General features: G+C 66.1%; 2 protein-coding genes across 3 annotated transcripts; one reads left to right on the forward strand and one right to left on the reverse strand.

Annotated features, from left to right (window-relative positions):
* Nucleotides 1–221: 221 nt before the first annotated feature.
* On the forward strand, nucleotides 222–5999 carry MOV10 (Mov10 RISC complex RNA helicase). The gene is made up of 21 exons (XM_032202999.1): nucleotides 222–355; nucleotides 1057–1153; nucleotides 1300–1430; nucleotides 1522–1760; nucleotides 1841–2081; nucleotides 2287–2409; nucleotides 2524–2677; nucleotides 2783–2937; nucleotides 3078–3254; nucleotides 3351–3498; nucleotides 3585–3746; nucleotides 3839–3942; nucleotides 4124–4221; nucleotides 4311–4430; nucleotides 4507–4609; nucleotides 4790–4913; nucleotides 4992–5183; nucleotides 5262–5336; nucleotides 5442–5567; nucleotides 5712–5800; nucleotides 5885–5999. Exons 1-21 carry the CDS (start codon nucleotides 222–224, stop codon nucleotides 5997–5999), a joined length of 2907 nt encoding a protein of 968 aa, XP_032058890.1.
* A 408-nt stretch (nucleotides 6000–6407) lies between these two features.
* RHOC (ras homolog family member C) lies at nucleotides 6408–14146 on the reverse strand. Of its 2 annotated transcripts, none has more exons than XM_032203151.1 (5): nucleotides 14110–14146; nucleotides 8263–8420; nucleotides 7870–7990; nucleotides 7463–7593; nucleotides 6408–7240 (listed from the first exon to the last, which is right to left on the reverse strand). In XM_032203151.1, exons 2-5 carry the CDS (start codon nucleotides 8416–8418, stop codon nucleotides 7067–7069), a joined length of 582 nt encoding a protein of 193 aa, XP_032059042.1. In that variant the 5' UTR covers nucleotides 8419–8420; nucleotides 14110–14146; the 3' UTR covers nucleotides 6408–7066. The 2 variants fall into 2 exon arrangements, with proteins under 2 accessions (XP_032059042.1, XP_032059043.1); XM_032203152.1 differs by lacking the exon at nucleotides 14110–14146 and adding an exon at nucleotides 8726–8767.
* Nucleotides 14147–14591: the final 445 nt, after the last annotated feature.

Below are 14591 nucleotides of genomic sequence, written 5' to 3' on the forward strand. Positions count from 1 at the left end.
GCGGGACCAGGGGTCGGGATCGGGGTCGAGGCCGGGCCCGGGGGGGCGGCGGGGAGGCCCTGGGCGGGGGCAGCTCCCCCACGGCCCTGCCCCGGTCCCAAGCGGGCGGGTCCGTGGGGTTCGGCCCCTTTCGCTTTCGTTTCTCCCAGCGGAGCCAGCCCCTGCCCGGCACGTCCCGGCTCAGCACATCCCGGCTCGGCTCGGCACGTCCCGGCTCGGCCATGCCGCGGTTCAGCGTGGCGGAGGCGAGGCGCTGCGGGGAGCAGTTCGTGCAATTCCTGCGGGACACGGGCCGGGAGCAGGAGAGCCGCCGGGACGCGCTGCGCACCATCTACAGCGGCGAGTTCCGCGCCAGGTGAGCGCCGGGACCCCCCCACCCCCCTCGGGGCTGGACGGAGCCCCCAGCGCTGCCGAGCCCCCGGAGAGGGGGATCCCGGAGCCCCAAACCCCAAAGCGCCGGGGCCCGGCTCTGCCCGGCGGCCGCTCCCCCCGGGCACCGCGGGGACCTCTCCGTTCACCGGCCCCGTGCCCCCGCTCCCCTCCGCCTCCCCTCGGCCGTGCCGGGACGATCCCGGCTGCGGGGACCCCCGGCAGCCCCCCGAGCACGGCCGGGGCACCGCACACCCCCTCCTCGCCCGCTGACCCCCGGGGCAATGTCCCCGCCGTTCACCAGCGTTCACTGCGCTGCGGGAGGAGCTGCGGGGGGCGCAGCAGCCGGGGAGCCCCCCCCGTCCATGCAGGTGCCCCCTGGGCAGCCCCCGCTGCCGAGGATCCGGGGCCGGGGCTGTCCCTGCAGCGACAGGGGCCAGGAAGCCGTGTGGTGTCGTGGCACAGCGCGGTGCTGCCGGAGCAGCCTGCGGGGACAGAGGGTTTGCTACATCTGGGGGGCCGGTGGAAAAGCCCCGGTCCTTTTCCCTCTCCCTCCGTCCCCCAAAGCAGAGAGAACGTCTGGGGTGAAGGGCCTGGCTTCACCCCCTTCCTCCCCGCACCTCCCCGCTCCCCAGTGCCCAGCCCTTCTCGTCTCCACTTGGAACCTTCTCTCTCTTCTGTGTGCAGGACTGACACAAAGATGCCCAATTTCTCTTTCATCCTGTACGCCCTGAGGGTGACCCACCAGGCTCAGGTGCACGGGGAGTCCGTGCACTTCAAGAAGGTGAGGGAGGGCCTGGGCTGGGGCCGCGCTGCAGCTCCCGCAGCCCTAGGGACGGGCTCGGCAGGAGCCCCCAGACCCCGGCAGGACCCGGGCACGCACTGGGGGCCTGTGCCCGGCCCCACGCTGATGCTCGCTGCTCCTCGCAGGGGAAGAAGCGAGTGGTGGTGGCAGACCAGTACCGCAGACCCAGAACGAATGTAGAGACATCTGCACCCGCTGCCTCAGGCCAGCAGCCCAGCACCGGTCCGCAAGTGTCACCGAGCCGTGCCAAGAAGTGGTAGGACCCCCGGCACCCTGCCCGTGGCTGCCCACGGGGACCTGGGTACCCCTGCCCCAGCCAGGGAAGCCTGACCCCGCTCTTCCCATAGGGCCGAGTTCATCCGTGGGAAGCACGGGGTAGAGATCATCTCAGAACATGACCGGGCCAACGGGCAAATCCGCTTCGATGTGACACTCGGCCAGCCCCGGACGGTCACCGTCCAGGTGAAGAACCAGGGCACGGAGGCCGTGAGGCTGCGTAACTGCCACTCTCTCCGCCGCCTGCGGGAATTCTCCTTCCTGGACCAGCACGGGGTGACGCAGGGCCAGCCCCTGCTGCTGCAGCCAGGTACGGCTCCAGCCCCTGCTCGGTGCACGGCCCCGGGAGGGGACGCAGGACGCAGGCCCCCAGCTCTCCTCTCCTCGCAGGCGACACGCACCTCATCCAGGTGCGGTGCCTGACCAAGTACAACGGGTTCTTCCGCGCCGTGGTGGTGTTCGACTTCGCCAAGGAATCGGGCGAGTTCTTCAGCATCGGGCGCTCCGTTGCTGCCATCGCTCAGAGCCAGCTGGCCAAGGAGCTGGGGCCCACATCGTCCTTCGAGCCTTACCAGGCCAACCTCCAGCGCCCCGTCACGGTCATCACCGAGGAGGGTGTGCCCCCCAGCAGGTACGGGGTGGGCTCTGGCTCTTCCAGGGATCTTTCAGCCCATAGGGACCCGGCTTTCCAGCACCCGGGCTGTCTGTGATGGTGTTTTCGTCCCTGGGTGGTGGCTGGGGACAGCGCTGGTGACTTGCCAGGGCCATGGGTGGTCATAGCACTGGGGGAAACCCAGCCTGGCTGTCCCCACAGCACCGCTCTCTCCTCTACCCAGCTCCCTGAAAAACGAGCTGGAGAAAGAAATCCCACTGAGCACTTACCCGTACCCGAAGAGCCTCAAGGAGACAATCAAGCTCGGACCCAAGACCGACCCTGCCTCCAGCTGGGTTAAGATGCTGTGAGTGCAATCGGGCAGGAGCAACGCCTCCCCGGACTGCACATGTCCCCTCTGCTACCCCTGCGTCCTATGGGGCCACTGGAGCACGGTGACACCCCCTGCGCTGGCCCCTAGGTCGCTGCTGGAGGCACCGCTACATGCTGGGAACTACCAGCAGAAGTTCCAGCTGCTGCTGCACCTGGAGGAGATCCAGATGGAGGTGGACATCCGCCGCTACGACATGCAGGAGGTGACCATGGTGCAGGACAGGCACCTGCTGGTCCTCGATGTGAGTAGGGAGAGCTGCTGCAGCAGCCCCCAGAGGCTCAGGGGTGGCCAGGGGCTCGGGGTGGCCCTGGCAGCACGCTGGCATCATGTTGGCCGCTTGGTGCAGGTGCCCGGCGTGGCTGAGAACCGCCCGTCCGTGCTGAGGGGCGACCACCTCTTCGTCAGCCTGAGCAGCGAGCGGGACAGCTCCCCGCTCGTCCAGTACAAGGGCTACGTGCACGACGTGGAGCTGGAGAAGGTCAGGCTGGGCTTCTCCCCCAAGTGAGTGGTGTCCATTCCCAGCTGGGCTGGCGGGGCCCCGGCAGCCCCGCTCGGTGCCAAAGGCCAGGCACGGGTGGGGAAGGGCAGGGGAGGCCGTGGGGCAGCGTCCTCCGCGCCTGGCTCACGCCGCTCCTTCCCAGGTTAAAGGACAAGTTTGTGAATCAGCTGAAGTTTGACGTGACCTTCACCTTCAGCCGCCTGCCGCTGCAGGTCCAGCACCGGGCTGCAGCCTTGTCCATGAAGCAGGGCTTGGCCAGCCTCCTCTTCCCCTCTGCCTCCTGCAACAAGTCTCTCATCTCGGGCTCCTACCAGCCCCGGTGAGTCCCGGTGCCTGGGGCCAGCTGCCCCGTGGGGACAGGATGGGACGGGACGGGGGGACGGGGACCCAGCACGCTCAGCCTCGGCTCCCACAGCTGGTTCGACAGCAAGCTGCAGACAAACGAGGAGCAGCGCAGAGCCGTGACGCACATCGTGACGGGGATGTCCAGGCCGGCCCCATACCTCATCTTTGGGCCTCCTGGGACTGGCAAGACAGTCACCCTGGTGGAGGCCATCAAGCAGGTGAGCGTCTGGGGCCCAGGACCAGCTCACGGCATCGCTGCCGGCCCCGTGGGGCTCAGCGCCTTCACCCCCTCCTCCCCATCTAGGTGTGGGCGTGCTTCAAGGACGCCCGGATCTTGGCCTGCGCCCCTTCCAACAGCGCCGCCGACCTGCTGTGCCAGCGCCTCATCACGGACATCGCCCCCCGCTACGTCTACAGGATCATGGCCAGCTCCAGGAGCTACCGGGAGGTGCCTACAGAAATCAGGGTAGGTCCGTGCCCCTCTGCCCAGCACCCCCCTGGCATGGCCGGGCTGGTGGCCCCAGGGGAGGGGGCTCCCACCTAACCCCCCTGTTCCAGCCCTGCTGTAACAGGGACGACGAGCAGGACTGCTACGTGTACCCCAGCAAGGAGTTCCTGGGGCGCTACCGGATCATCATCACCACACTGGTGACAGCGGGAAGGTCAGAGTCCCCACGTCCATGGGGGTCGCCTCGTGTCTGGGCAGTGAGGGGCTTCCCTGCTGGGGTGCAACGGGGGGGGACGCAGGAGAGCGGTGCAGCCCCGGGGAGGGTGATGGTGAGGGGAGGAAGGCTGGCCAGGCAGGCAGCACCACTCACGCAGCCTCACGCTGCCTTTCCCCAGGCTGGCATCGGCCAACTTTCCCCCAGGCTATTTCTCCCACGTCTTCATCGACGAGTGCGGCCACGCGGTAGAGCCGGAGAGCGTGGTCGCTATCGCTGGTGAGTGGCTCCCGGGTCAGCATCATGGCCCCCGGGGTCCCCCTTTCCCTTCCCCACCCCGCAGCCAGCACTGAGCTCCCTCCACCCAGGCCTCCTGACTGCCATGGACCCGGAGAGCAACCCCAACGGGGGGCAGCTGGTGCTGGCAGGAGACCCCCAGCAGCTGGGCCCTGTCCTGAGGTCGCCGCTGGCCAAGGAGCACGGCTTGGGTGAGCGAGGGCAGGGGTGGGAGTGACGCCGGCGCCCGAGTGGCACGGCGGGGAGCCACGGGTCTGGTGTGCGCAGGCACCTCGCTGCTGGAGAGGCTGATGCTGCACAACAAGCTTTATGAGAAGACAAGTGATGGCTACAACTCGCAGTTCGTCACCAAACTGCTCTGGAACTACAGGTGGGGATGGGATGAGAGTGGGGCCGGGATGGGGAGCTGCCCCGCACTCCAGCTCCCCTTCCTAAGGGTGTCCCTGAGCCCTGTGGTGCCCCAGCCTGTGCGGGAGATGGGGCAAACCCCACACAGTGCCCGGGGAGAGCATCGGGGCCACCCCCTGCACGCTTGTCCCACCTCTCCCAGGTCCCACGAGGCCATCCTCAGGATCCCCAACGAGCTCTTCTACGACAGCGAGCTGAAGGCCTGCGAGGGCGACGAGTTTGATATTCGCAACTTCTACTGTGCCTGGGAGGAGCTTCCCAAAAAAGTGAGGGGGCGCCAGGGCAGGGGCTGGGAGGAGCCCCCGAGCTGCAGCCCCGCTGACCCCAAGTCTCTGCGCCCCCAGGGCTTCCCCATCATCTTCCACGGGGTCTGCGGGGAAGACCAGAGAGAAGCCAAGAGCCCCTCGTTCTTCAACACGGCTGAGATCGAGATCCTCGTCCAATACCTCAAGAAGCTGCTGCAGAGCCAGGGCAAGCGGGGCTGCCCCACCATCTCGCCCAAGGAGATCGGCATCATCTCTCCCTACAGGAAGCAGGTGAGGGGCAGGCGGCAGCGGGGGGCGGCGCAGCCCCCTCCCCAAAATGCTGCTGCAGCGTGCCGCGTGCCTCTGCAGGTGGAGAAAATCCAGAAAGCCATCACCACCCACGACCCCGTCCTGAAGGCGCTGCCGGACATCAGGAAGCTGAAGGTAGAGAGGGGCCCAGCCCCGGTGCAGCTCAGCCTGGGGGGGTTCCCATGTGCGGCTGGGGGAGGCAGCGGTGCCCCAGCAGCCGCTCACCCCCACCTGCCCCAGGTGGGCTCCGTGGAGGAGTTCCAGGGCCAGGAGCGCCGTGTCATCCTCATCTCCACCGTGCGCAGCTGCAGCGAGTACTTCCAGCTCGACCAGACCTTCAACCTGGGCTTCCTCAAGAACCCCAAGGTACTGCGCCCCCCGAGCAGCCCCCTCGGCTCCCCGCTGCCTGCAGCCAGGCGGAGCTGCTGTGGGTGCAGGATGCGGCCCCGGAGCCCGGTACCGGGAGATGCTGCTGCAGGGTGAAGCCCTCGCTCTTGTTCCCTTCTCCAGAGACTCAACGTGGCCCTCACCAGGGCCAAGGCTCTGCTAATAGTGGTGGGCAACCCGGTCGTCCTCAGCACGGACCCCCACTGGCAGAGGTGAGCCTTCCCCCCGGCTGCCCCCTGCTGCTGCTGCTCAGGGCCGGGCTCGGGGCCGTGCTCAGCCCTTGCTGTGCCCACCAGGTTCCTCAGGTACTGCAAGGAGAAGGGTGGCTACACGGGTTACCCCTTCGAGGAGGAGAGCCCCGAGGAGGACAGCCTCGCGGCCCACCTCAACTCCCTGCACCTCAGCACTTAGCAGCCAGGTACCCCCAGGCTTCACGGGCCGTCCTTCAGGAGCTCCGCACGCTGCTGACCCGTGGGGCTTCCCCAAAGGAAAACCCCTCAGCGGGAGCAGCCCCGCGGAGCTCCTGCGACCCCGACCTGGCCCCTGGCTGCAGCAGCCTCCTGCTCCCCCCACCTCGTCCTTGGGTCCCCCCCGGGCTCCCCACGCATCCCTGCAGAGCCCAGGCTGTGCGTGCGGAGCCCTGCCCGGGGTCCCTGTGGCAGGGGAGAGGTGACTGCGGCTGCCAGCCGCGAGCCTGACCCAGACCGCAGGGCTGAGACCCCCCCCCCTTTGCAGAGTGGGACCACGGACCAATTTTATTTGGTTTTAATCAATTTTTGATACAGCCAAAGAAAGCCAATTGCCTTTGACTGCTCTCGCCTGGCCCCCAAGCTGGGCGGTGTGCGGGCACACAACCTTCTTTCCCCCAATAAACAGAGAAAACACTGAGAGCGTTGGTGTCAGTCCTGGGGGGCACGAGGGGCACGGACCAAGCCCAGCAAGGACGGCCCGCAGGAGGCCACGGAAGCAGCGCTGCCATTACTGAAATACCACTTTGCATTTATTCTCCCAATTACACAGTTCAATTTACTGGTGCTAAGTCCGTAGCGATTCGGCCTCGGAGGCGGCTGGACGAGGCCCTGCCCCAGCACTGGGCCCGGGGGGGGCACTTCTGGCAGCAACTGGGCCTGGCTCCGGCTCCTCGTGGCATGGCTCTGCCCGGACAGGGCTGAAGTCCCTATAAAACCCCGGTGGGACCGTCCCAGGCAGGGGCAGAGGGCCCGAGCAGGCCGTGGCCACAAGCCGTGGGGGGGTGGCCAGCAGCCCCCGGGCCATGAGCCCTGCCCAGTGCAGGGCACAGGCGAAGCCGGGGGGATGGCTGTACAACAGGGTGCCACGGAGCTGCCGAGCTGAAGGCATTGCCCCCCCGGCAGGGCACGGGGCTGCCCGCCTACCTGGGGCAGCTCTCGGGTGGGATGAGCTCTGGCTGCGGTGTCCGGACGCTGCTCGGGGCTGTGCCCGCCTCGCCGGCCGGCCGCTCACAGCAGCGGGCAGCCCCTGCGCTTCTTGTTCTTCCTGACCTGCAGCCCCGCGCGGGTGGCCATCTCGAAGACTTCCCGCACGCCCTCCTTCGTCTTGGCCGAGCACTCGAGGTAGCCGAAGGCGTTGATGCGGTTGGCCATGTCTCTTCCCTCCTCTGGCTTCACGGGCTCCTGCACGGCATTGGAAAAGAGGTTTGGGAACGTCGCCCGACGACAGCAGCGAGAAGCACGGCGACGGCCGGCGGGGCATCCCCCAGTGCCTGGACTGGGCGCTGCAGGAGGGAACCCTGGGGAGGTGGCACAGGGAGAGGGGCCCCCATACCCCGGCCCCTCGCACACCCCAAAGCCAGGACCCCCCGACAGCCACGCGCCCGGCCGCAGCGCGTTCCCCACCTGCTTCATCTTCGCCAGCTCCCGCCGCGTGTGCTCGTCGTTCCGCAGGTCCTTCTTGTTCCCCACCAGGATGATGGGCACGTTGGGGCAGAAGTGCTTCACCTCCGGGGTCCACTTCTCCGGGATGTTCTCTGCAGGAGGCAGCACACACCCCCTGAGCCAAGGGGCATTGGGGTGCGCAGCAGCACAGTCCCAGCCCAAGCTGTGCCCTCCCCATGCTCCTCAACCCCGTGCGTTCCCAGCATCTTCTCAGAGCATACATAAAGCCAGGGGGGCAGTGGGGAGACCTGACACCCCCAAACACAATGGCACGGGGTCTTCCCAGAGCTCAGGGTGGCAGCAGGAGCTCAGCCAGCAGCACCCAGCTCTGCAGGACCCCACATTCCCCCTCTTTCCCTGGGCCCTACCGAGGCTATCGGGGCTGTCGATAGAAAAGCACATGAGAATCACGTCCGTGTCTGGGTACGAGAGGGGCCGCAGTCTGTCGTAGTCCTCCTGTCCGGCCGTGTCCCACAGCGCCAGCTCCACCTGCGGGGCAGAGGGATGTGGCTCAGCAGCTCGCAGACCCTGCAGGCAGGCTGTGGGGCCCGGAGCAGCACTTTTATCTCCCTCGGCTGTAACCAGGGTCCTCCTCAAACTGGGGCAGGTTCGGGGTGACCCAGAAACCCAGGAGCCGCAGGGCTCCCTCCCAAGCACTGCTGGTGCAGGGAGCATCAGAGCCACCCGAACCTCGCTCCTTCACCACCCACCCCACAGAACCACGGGAAAAGGGGGATGGGGCCAGCTCCGGTGCCCCTCACCTGCTTCCCGTCGACCTCGATGTCAGCGATGTAGTTCTCGAACACCGTCGGCACATAGACCTCGGGGAACTGGTCCTTGCTGAACACGATCAGCAGGCACGTCTTCCCGCAGGCACCGTCTCCCACGATCACCAGCTTCTTCCTGATGGCTGCCATCGCTGCGGGACCAGGAGGGGACGGGTGAGCAGGGCCACGGCCACAGGCAGCCCGTGCACCCGCTGCCTCCTGGCCCCAACACCCCGGGGTCTCTCGTGCAGCTGCCCCAGGGAGCACAGGACCAGGCACGACGGCACACCTCAGTGTGAGCAGCTTCCAGGGCAGCAGGAGAGCAGCCCGCAGGCACTGCAGGGAGCAGTGCAGCTGGAAGCAGCCCCACATTTACACCCAGCACTGCGTGCAGTGGCCCAGCCTCCATGAGCAGTGCAGAGGCTGCATTTGGGGACCCCCTGAAAAAACACCTTACCGGGACGAGCCCCTTTCACCCCGTAGCACTGCAGAGGGTGGCTGCCCAGCCCCGGCCACCAGCTCTCCCAGCTGAGTTTTCTCGCTATGCCCCCAGCCCGGGCACACGGGCTGTGTGCTGACCTCAGTCGCACACACCCTCTGGCTTTATTTTCAGATTAGAAATTCTTCAGGGTGTCACCCGGGCATGCTCACTGGCTCCGAAATAATCAGCTCAGTGGCAGGAGCGCGCCAAACTGAGCTTTTGGGGCCCTGAGCGAGCCCAACCTGCGCCTGGCACCGGGCGCTGGGCTGGCCCCTTCCCAGCCCTGTCACAAAGGAGCCTTTGCCACCCGGCCAGGAGCTGGCACCGGGGCAGGGGACGCTGCCAGCCACAGCTCAGTGAGCGGAGCCGAGCCCCCCAGCCAAGCCGGCTGCCCTCTGCCCCCAGCAAAATGGCTGCTCCCCCATAAGAGCACGCCTCGCATCCCTGAGTTAGGGACTGCGACCACAACTGAAGCTGGGAACGGCCCAGCAGGATGCCAGGAAACGCCTGCCCTGAAGCCTGATGGAGCAGCAGGGCTGGGATCGCAGCCCTCTGACACCTCCAGGCCCCAGAAACCTCGGTCTGGAGCCCGACCTATTTCTTAGGCCCCCTTGTGACACCATTACTCCTCCATCCCCGCAGAAATCCAGGGCAAGGCGCACGATGACAGCTCACGGTTTAATCCCTGGGCGGGCACGCACTGCTCTGAGGGCCGGGGAGGCTGCAGCTCACCAGAAAGGTGTGGCAGCCCTGGAAAGGAGGTGTTTGCTGGAGGTGCTGGGGGGATTCAGCAGCCGTGACCCCGCGGCACCCACGGCTTGGAGCTGCCACCACTCCCCCAGAGCCTGCTTGGGATCCTGGCAATGCCCAGCGCTGCGCTCAGCCGGAGCCCAGCACACAAACGGCTCCTGTGAGAGAAGCTGGCGACTCCCAGGGCGATTACACACACACCCTGCCCCGGCATAAAGGAAGGAAAAGAGAAAAACACGAGCGAGGCTGCATTGTAATTAGCTGCAAGCGAGGGATTAAGAAATTAGACACTGCGGCTGACTTGCATTTCAAAGCAGGCTGAGGAGAGCTCCTCTTATCTGCACGCTTAGCAGGTCACCGCCAAGCTGCCTCTGCCCCACGGAAACCTCCCAGGGCTGTGCCCCACTCCGCAGCCTCCCACAAATCCCCCCAGGGCTCAGCACCACCGCAGCTCCCGCAGACCGAGCAGGAGGCAAAGGTCTCATCCAGATACGGGCTCTGGCTCCCCAGCTGGGCCAGGGTCCCCCCTGTCCCCCTGCATGTGCAAACAGCCGGGGAGGGCACCAGGAAGAGGCACCACGTCTGAGTATGGAGCCAGGGCTGGAGCAGTCTCCTGCCCTCAGGGAGGGGGGCTTGTGTCCCTTGGGATACGAGAAATGCGTCACCCCTGTTGCAAACCATCCTTCTCGTCTGGGCAAAGGCCCATCCGCTCCCCTGCCACCATCTCCGCAGCACAGGCAAAGGAAAGCTCATGGGCAAAAAGATCCCCCAGGAAATGCCCTTGCCCACGGCAAAATGGGATTTGGTGCTTTGCGATTCTGCACCTCAGAGGGATGGAGGAGGAAAGGTGCTGTGGGAAGCACTGGTATCTACTCAGCACAAGGCCAGGGAACAGAGAACAGCACAGGGAACAAAGAACAGCAGCGGAGGCAGGCAGCCCGCGTCCAGACAGGGAGACGAGGTCTGCCCGTGTCGAGCCTGCAGGATATCGGACCTGAGATCTGATCTGTGCACAGCCACGCAGCGTGCTGGGGGCTGCTGGCTCAGCCCAGCCCATTCCCACAGCCCCCAGCAGGAGCTGATGGGGACAGGGCTGGGGCCGGGGCCGGCACCCACCCTGAGCAGGGGGGGCCCCAGCAGCGCCTCGAGCCCTGCCCGCGGGTGACTCACGGGGCAGAGGCCCCGACCCGCCCAAAATCTCCGCACAACTCATTCCATTACTCAGCCGAGCGGCCCAGAAATAGCCCATTGCTAATGCGAGGCCGGCCTCCAAAGGGAGGGCGGGAGGAGGCTGGGAAGATTTTGAACTCTTCTACCAGTAACACCCGGGGTCCCTGCGAGGGCTGCTGCCTGCCCACAGCCGCAGCAAGCCTGGCACACACAGCACCCAAGGGTGCACTGGGAGCAGCGCTGCGGGTGCCTCAATGCAGACACCTCGTGCACCTCCACGGGGTGCATGAAACGCAGCAGCACCTGCCTGCCTGCACCCGGTGCTGAGCAGCACCGACCCAGCTTTTGCAGGGTGCCAGGGCTGCAGCTGACTGCCGGGGGTCACCCAGCCCGGCCCTGAACGGGCAGCACCTCCGGCAAGCCAAGAAATTGCAAAACGAAACAAAATTGCTCGGCTCCATCTTCCAAGCAGCTATTCTAAAGTCATCGTCACAAAAACAGCGAGGGCTCGGGCACAGCTGTTACGTGATCAGCCTCCCCCAGCCTCATGCCTCAAAAAAGCAAAGTTCCTGCTGAGCAGGAAACGGGGAATTCCTCTGCAGCAGGATGCATCTTTCATCTAGTTTCTGTTATGGGATCTCAGGAAATGGCAGAGGGAGGCGTTAAGGCTTTGAAGAAGGCACCGGACCTTCGCAGGGACACCCGGCGCTCCCCATGGCCCCACTCTGCAGCCCCCCTCACCTGGGACCAGCAAGCAGGGCAAGGCAGAGGCCCAGCAGTCCTGGAGCCTCTAGGACCAGGGGCTCACGAAATGCTCAGCACCATCATTTGGACCCCGCCACTTCAGGCACCGAGTCCACTACGTCCCCAAAACCACAGAGCTCGCAGCCGGAGGGGGAAGCCAAGGGCCCGGCTCCTGTGGCCCCGGGCAGGGCTGCGGCCCCAGGGCCCCCCCGGCATTACGGGAGGAAACGGAGCCTTTGAAGGGCCTGAGATAGGTTTCCGTCCACTCGGCCTTGCTGTGTCTTCAGCTCCTGCTGAACTGGCGGCGGTTTAACAAACAACAGTGCCCTGGGTACTCAGGCATCCTGGGTACTCAGACTGTTTTGATTTAATTTCTGCTTGGGAAGGAGCCGAGCTAATTGCAACACAAACCAGGTTCAAGGCTAAAATATTCACGAGGAATTCAGCTGGGTTTCAAATCCCCCAAAGCACAGGCCCTCGGCCCAGGCGGCGCAACCCGTAACGCAGCCGAGATCCAAGGGAGCTCGCGGCACCCAGAGAGCACGAAACACCAGCAGGGAACACAAACAAGGTTTTCTACCCAGAGCAGCCGAGGACAGGCTGTCTCCACTTCTAAACATGGCTTTGTGTGTGCAAAGGGCTGCTGCCACAGCCCCAAACGCGCCAGGCGAGGGCACATCAGGACAGGCCCCCAGGAGGGAGGCAAACAGGAGCCGCTTTCGGGCAGGCACGGGGCGGTGCTGGCGCTGCCGGAGCCCAACGGGGCCAGGGCTGGTGGCAGCAACCCCAAAAACCCCACTGGGGGGAGGCTCCCACCCCACCGAGCTGCTGTGTGCAGCTCTGCAACAACAAAGCGGGGAGCCTCACAAGAGTGTTTCACAGCTCCTGTGAGCCCCAAAGCTAAAATCATTCCAAGGGGACTGAAGGAGTTTGGGGACAACAGCAGGGGGACGTAGCTGGTGCCTGAATCACCCGCAGCGAGTCCCACAGCGCCGGACAAATTCCTGGCTCGGGTATCTGGGGGATTCTTAAACAGCAGCAGAAAACCAATCCACCAGCTGGAAGGGAAGCTGGAAGGCAGTGCCAAAGTGAAACACCATGGCAGTGAGGCCCCGCTCTGAGCTCCTGGGCGTATCTCGGTCCCGAAACCCCGAGTGCTTGTGTTTGTGGGAAGCCTTGTGCCTGCTGCTCGCTGCTGCCAGGGAGAAACGCCGTGGAGCACACGGCTCTGACCTCAGCCCCCTCCAGCCCTTAGAGCAGCGGAGCCCCTCCGGTGCCAGCCGGGACCCCCTGGGCTTACTGCCCAGCAAATCCCACACGGCTTCTTTTGCAGGGCTGGCAGCTTGTGTGCGGATACCCAGAAATCAACACATCCTACAAGCACTAACAGGAGCAAGGAGCCTTACTGTAATTAACTTAAACGCCTTCTGTCTCACGATGGCACCCAGGGAAGCGAGAGCAGGATGACCACTCCTGGAGCAGTGAATACACCACACGTGCACAGAAGCTCTGAGACGAAGCTGACAGTTCTGCCTTCAGGACAACAGCCACGGACTTTGGACTTTTTTGCATCATTGGGCTAAAGAAGGCGAGCTAACTTTTTACATGTTGCTGCTGAACTAGTAAAGTTACCGATTGTATTTTATTTTAGTCGGACACAGTGAAAGCAATACGAGCACAATACGTGGCACAGCAGGAGCAGGCAGCAAGGAACACCCCCCGGTGAGCCGAGGTGGCAGCGAGCCCTCCTCCTTCCCACCTTGGGCTCTGTCTGGTGTCTGTCTGCCTCCTGTCCTCACCTCCTTCCCCACAGCACATCCTACTGCGGCCATCCCGCATCCCCCACCAAGGGCCAGCCTTCCCCAGCGCACAGCAGCACCGGGACCCCGCTGAAAGCTTTGGTGCCCCATCCCGAGCAGATGCCCGGAGTGGCGCAGTGCCTCACAGCCACTGCCCCGGAGCCAGCCAACGTTTGCTAACACCTTCCTAACCCTCCGTGTCCGTGGGCCTCCCCAGTGCAAACTGCAGGCAGCCAGGCAAGGCGGGTTACACGCCCCGGGTAGGCTGTTGGCAGAGAGCAACTTGGCTCCTTCTCCACTCGGAAGAGCGTTTCCTTGCAGACTCCGAGGCTGGCAGGAGCAGCTGAAGGCGTGCAGTCAGCCCAGTGCCCGCAGCTAGCAGGGGAGAGCCCAAGGTGCGCTGAAACAGCCGGGACCCCCCGACGGCGCCTGGAGGCAGGGGCAGGGGGCGCAGAGCCGCCCAGGGCCGGCCAAGGCTCGGGGGGCTCCGGGGAGGCTCCGGGGGCCGCCGTGCGCTGGGGCAGCGGCGCGCTCATGCTTTAGGAATGCGCCCCTGCTCCTAAGACATAACCCAGCTGCCTGCAACCCCCCCCCGGATAAATGTTTAACGCCGAGCTGTGCGGCGAGCAGAGCCAACTTCGTCCCTTCTTCTGGAGGGGCCGGGGCCGTGCGCCCCCTCGGGCCGCGCCGCTGCCCAGGGCAGCTCCCGGGGACCCCCCCGAGCTGGGAACCCCCCCGAGCCCGGCTCCTCCCTGCGCCCAGGACCCCCGCCCCAGCTCTGCCCCCCTCCCGTGCCGGTGAGCCCCGACCCCCTCCAAGCCCCCCGGCCCGGCGCTGTCCCCCCCCCCGCTCCCCGCGGGGCTCCCCCGGTCCCCGCGCCCCGAGCGCTGCGCGCACCTCGCTCCGCCGCCGCTCCCGGTCCCGGCTCCGGCCCCGGCTCCGCAGCGAGGCTCGGGCGGGGCCGCCCCGGTCTGGGGCCGCCCGCGGGGGGCGGAGCGCACGGGGCCGAACCGAGCCGGGCCGGGCCGGGCTGGGCTGAACCGGGCCGGGCTGAGCCGAGCCGGGCCCCAGCCCCGCGCTGCCCCCGTCCCCGACGGGCTGAGCCCGGCTCCCCTCGAGCTGCCCCCAGCCCAGCCCCGTGCGCCCCCTCCGAGGTACCCCCGGGTGTCGTTACCGACGGGAGCAGAGCGGCAGCCCCGGTACCGGCCCCCAGCCCCCGTCCTCCCGTCTTGGACCCCCCCGGACCCTCCCCATATCCCCCCGATCCCCGAGGCGCGGGCAGGGAGCGGCAGCCCAGGTCCTGGCCCGGGTCCCGGCTCCCGCTCGGTTTCTATTTTGGGCTCTCGGGGACGACTCCTCCGTAATTTGTCGAGCCCCAG

The sequence above is a fragment of the Aythya fuligula genome, chromosome 25, assembly GCF_009819795.1.
Source record: "Aythya fuligula isolate bAytFul2 chromosome 25, bAytFul2.pri, whole genome shotgun sequence".
In the NCBI taxonomy this organism is placed as follows: Eukaryota; Metazoa; Chordata; class Aves; order Anseriformes; family Anatidae; genus Aythya; species Aythya fuligula.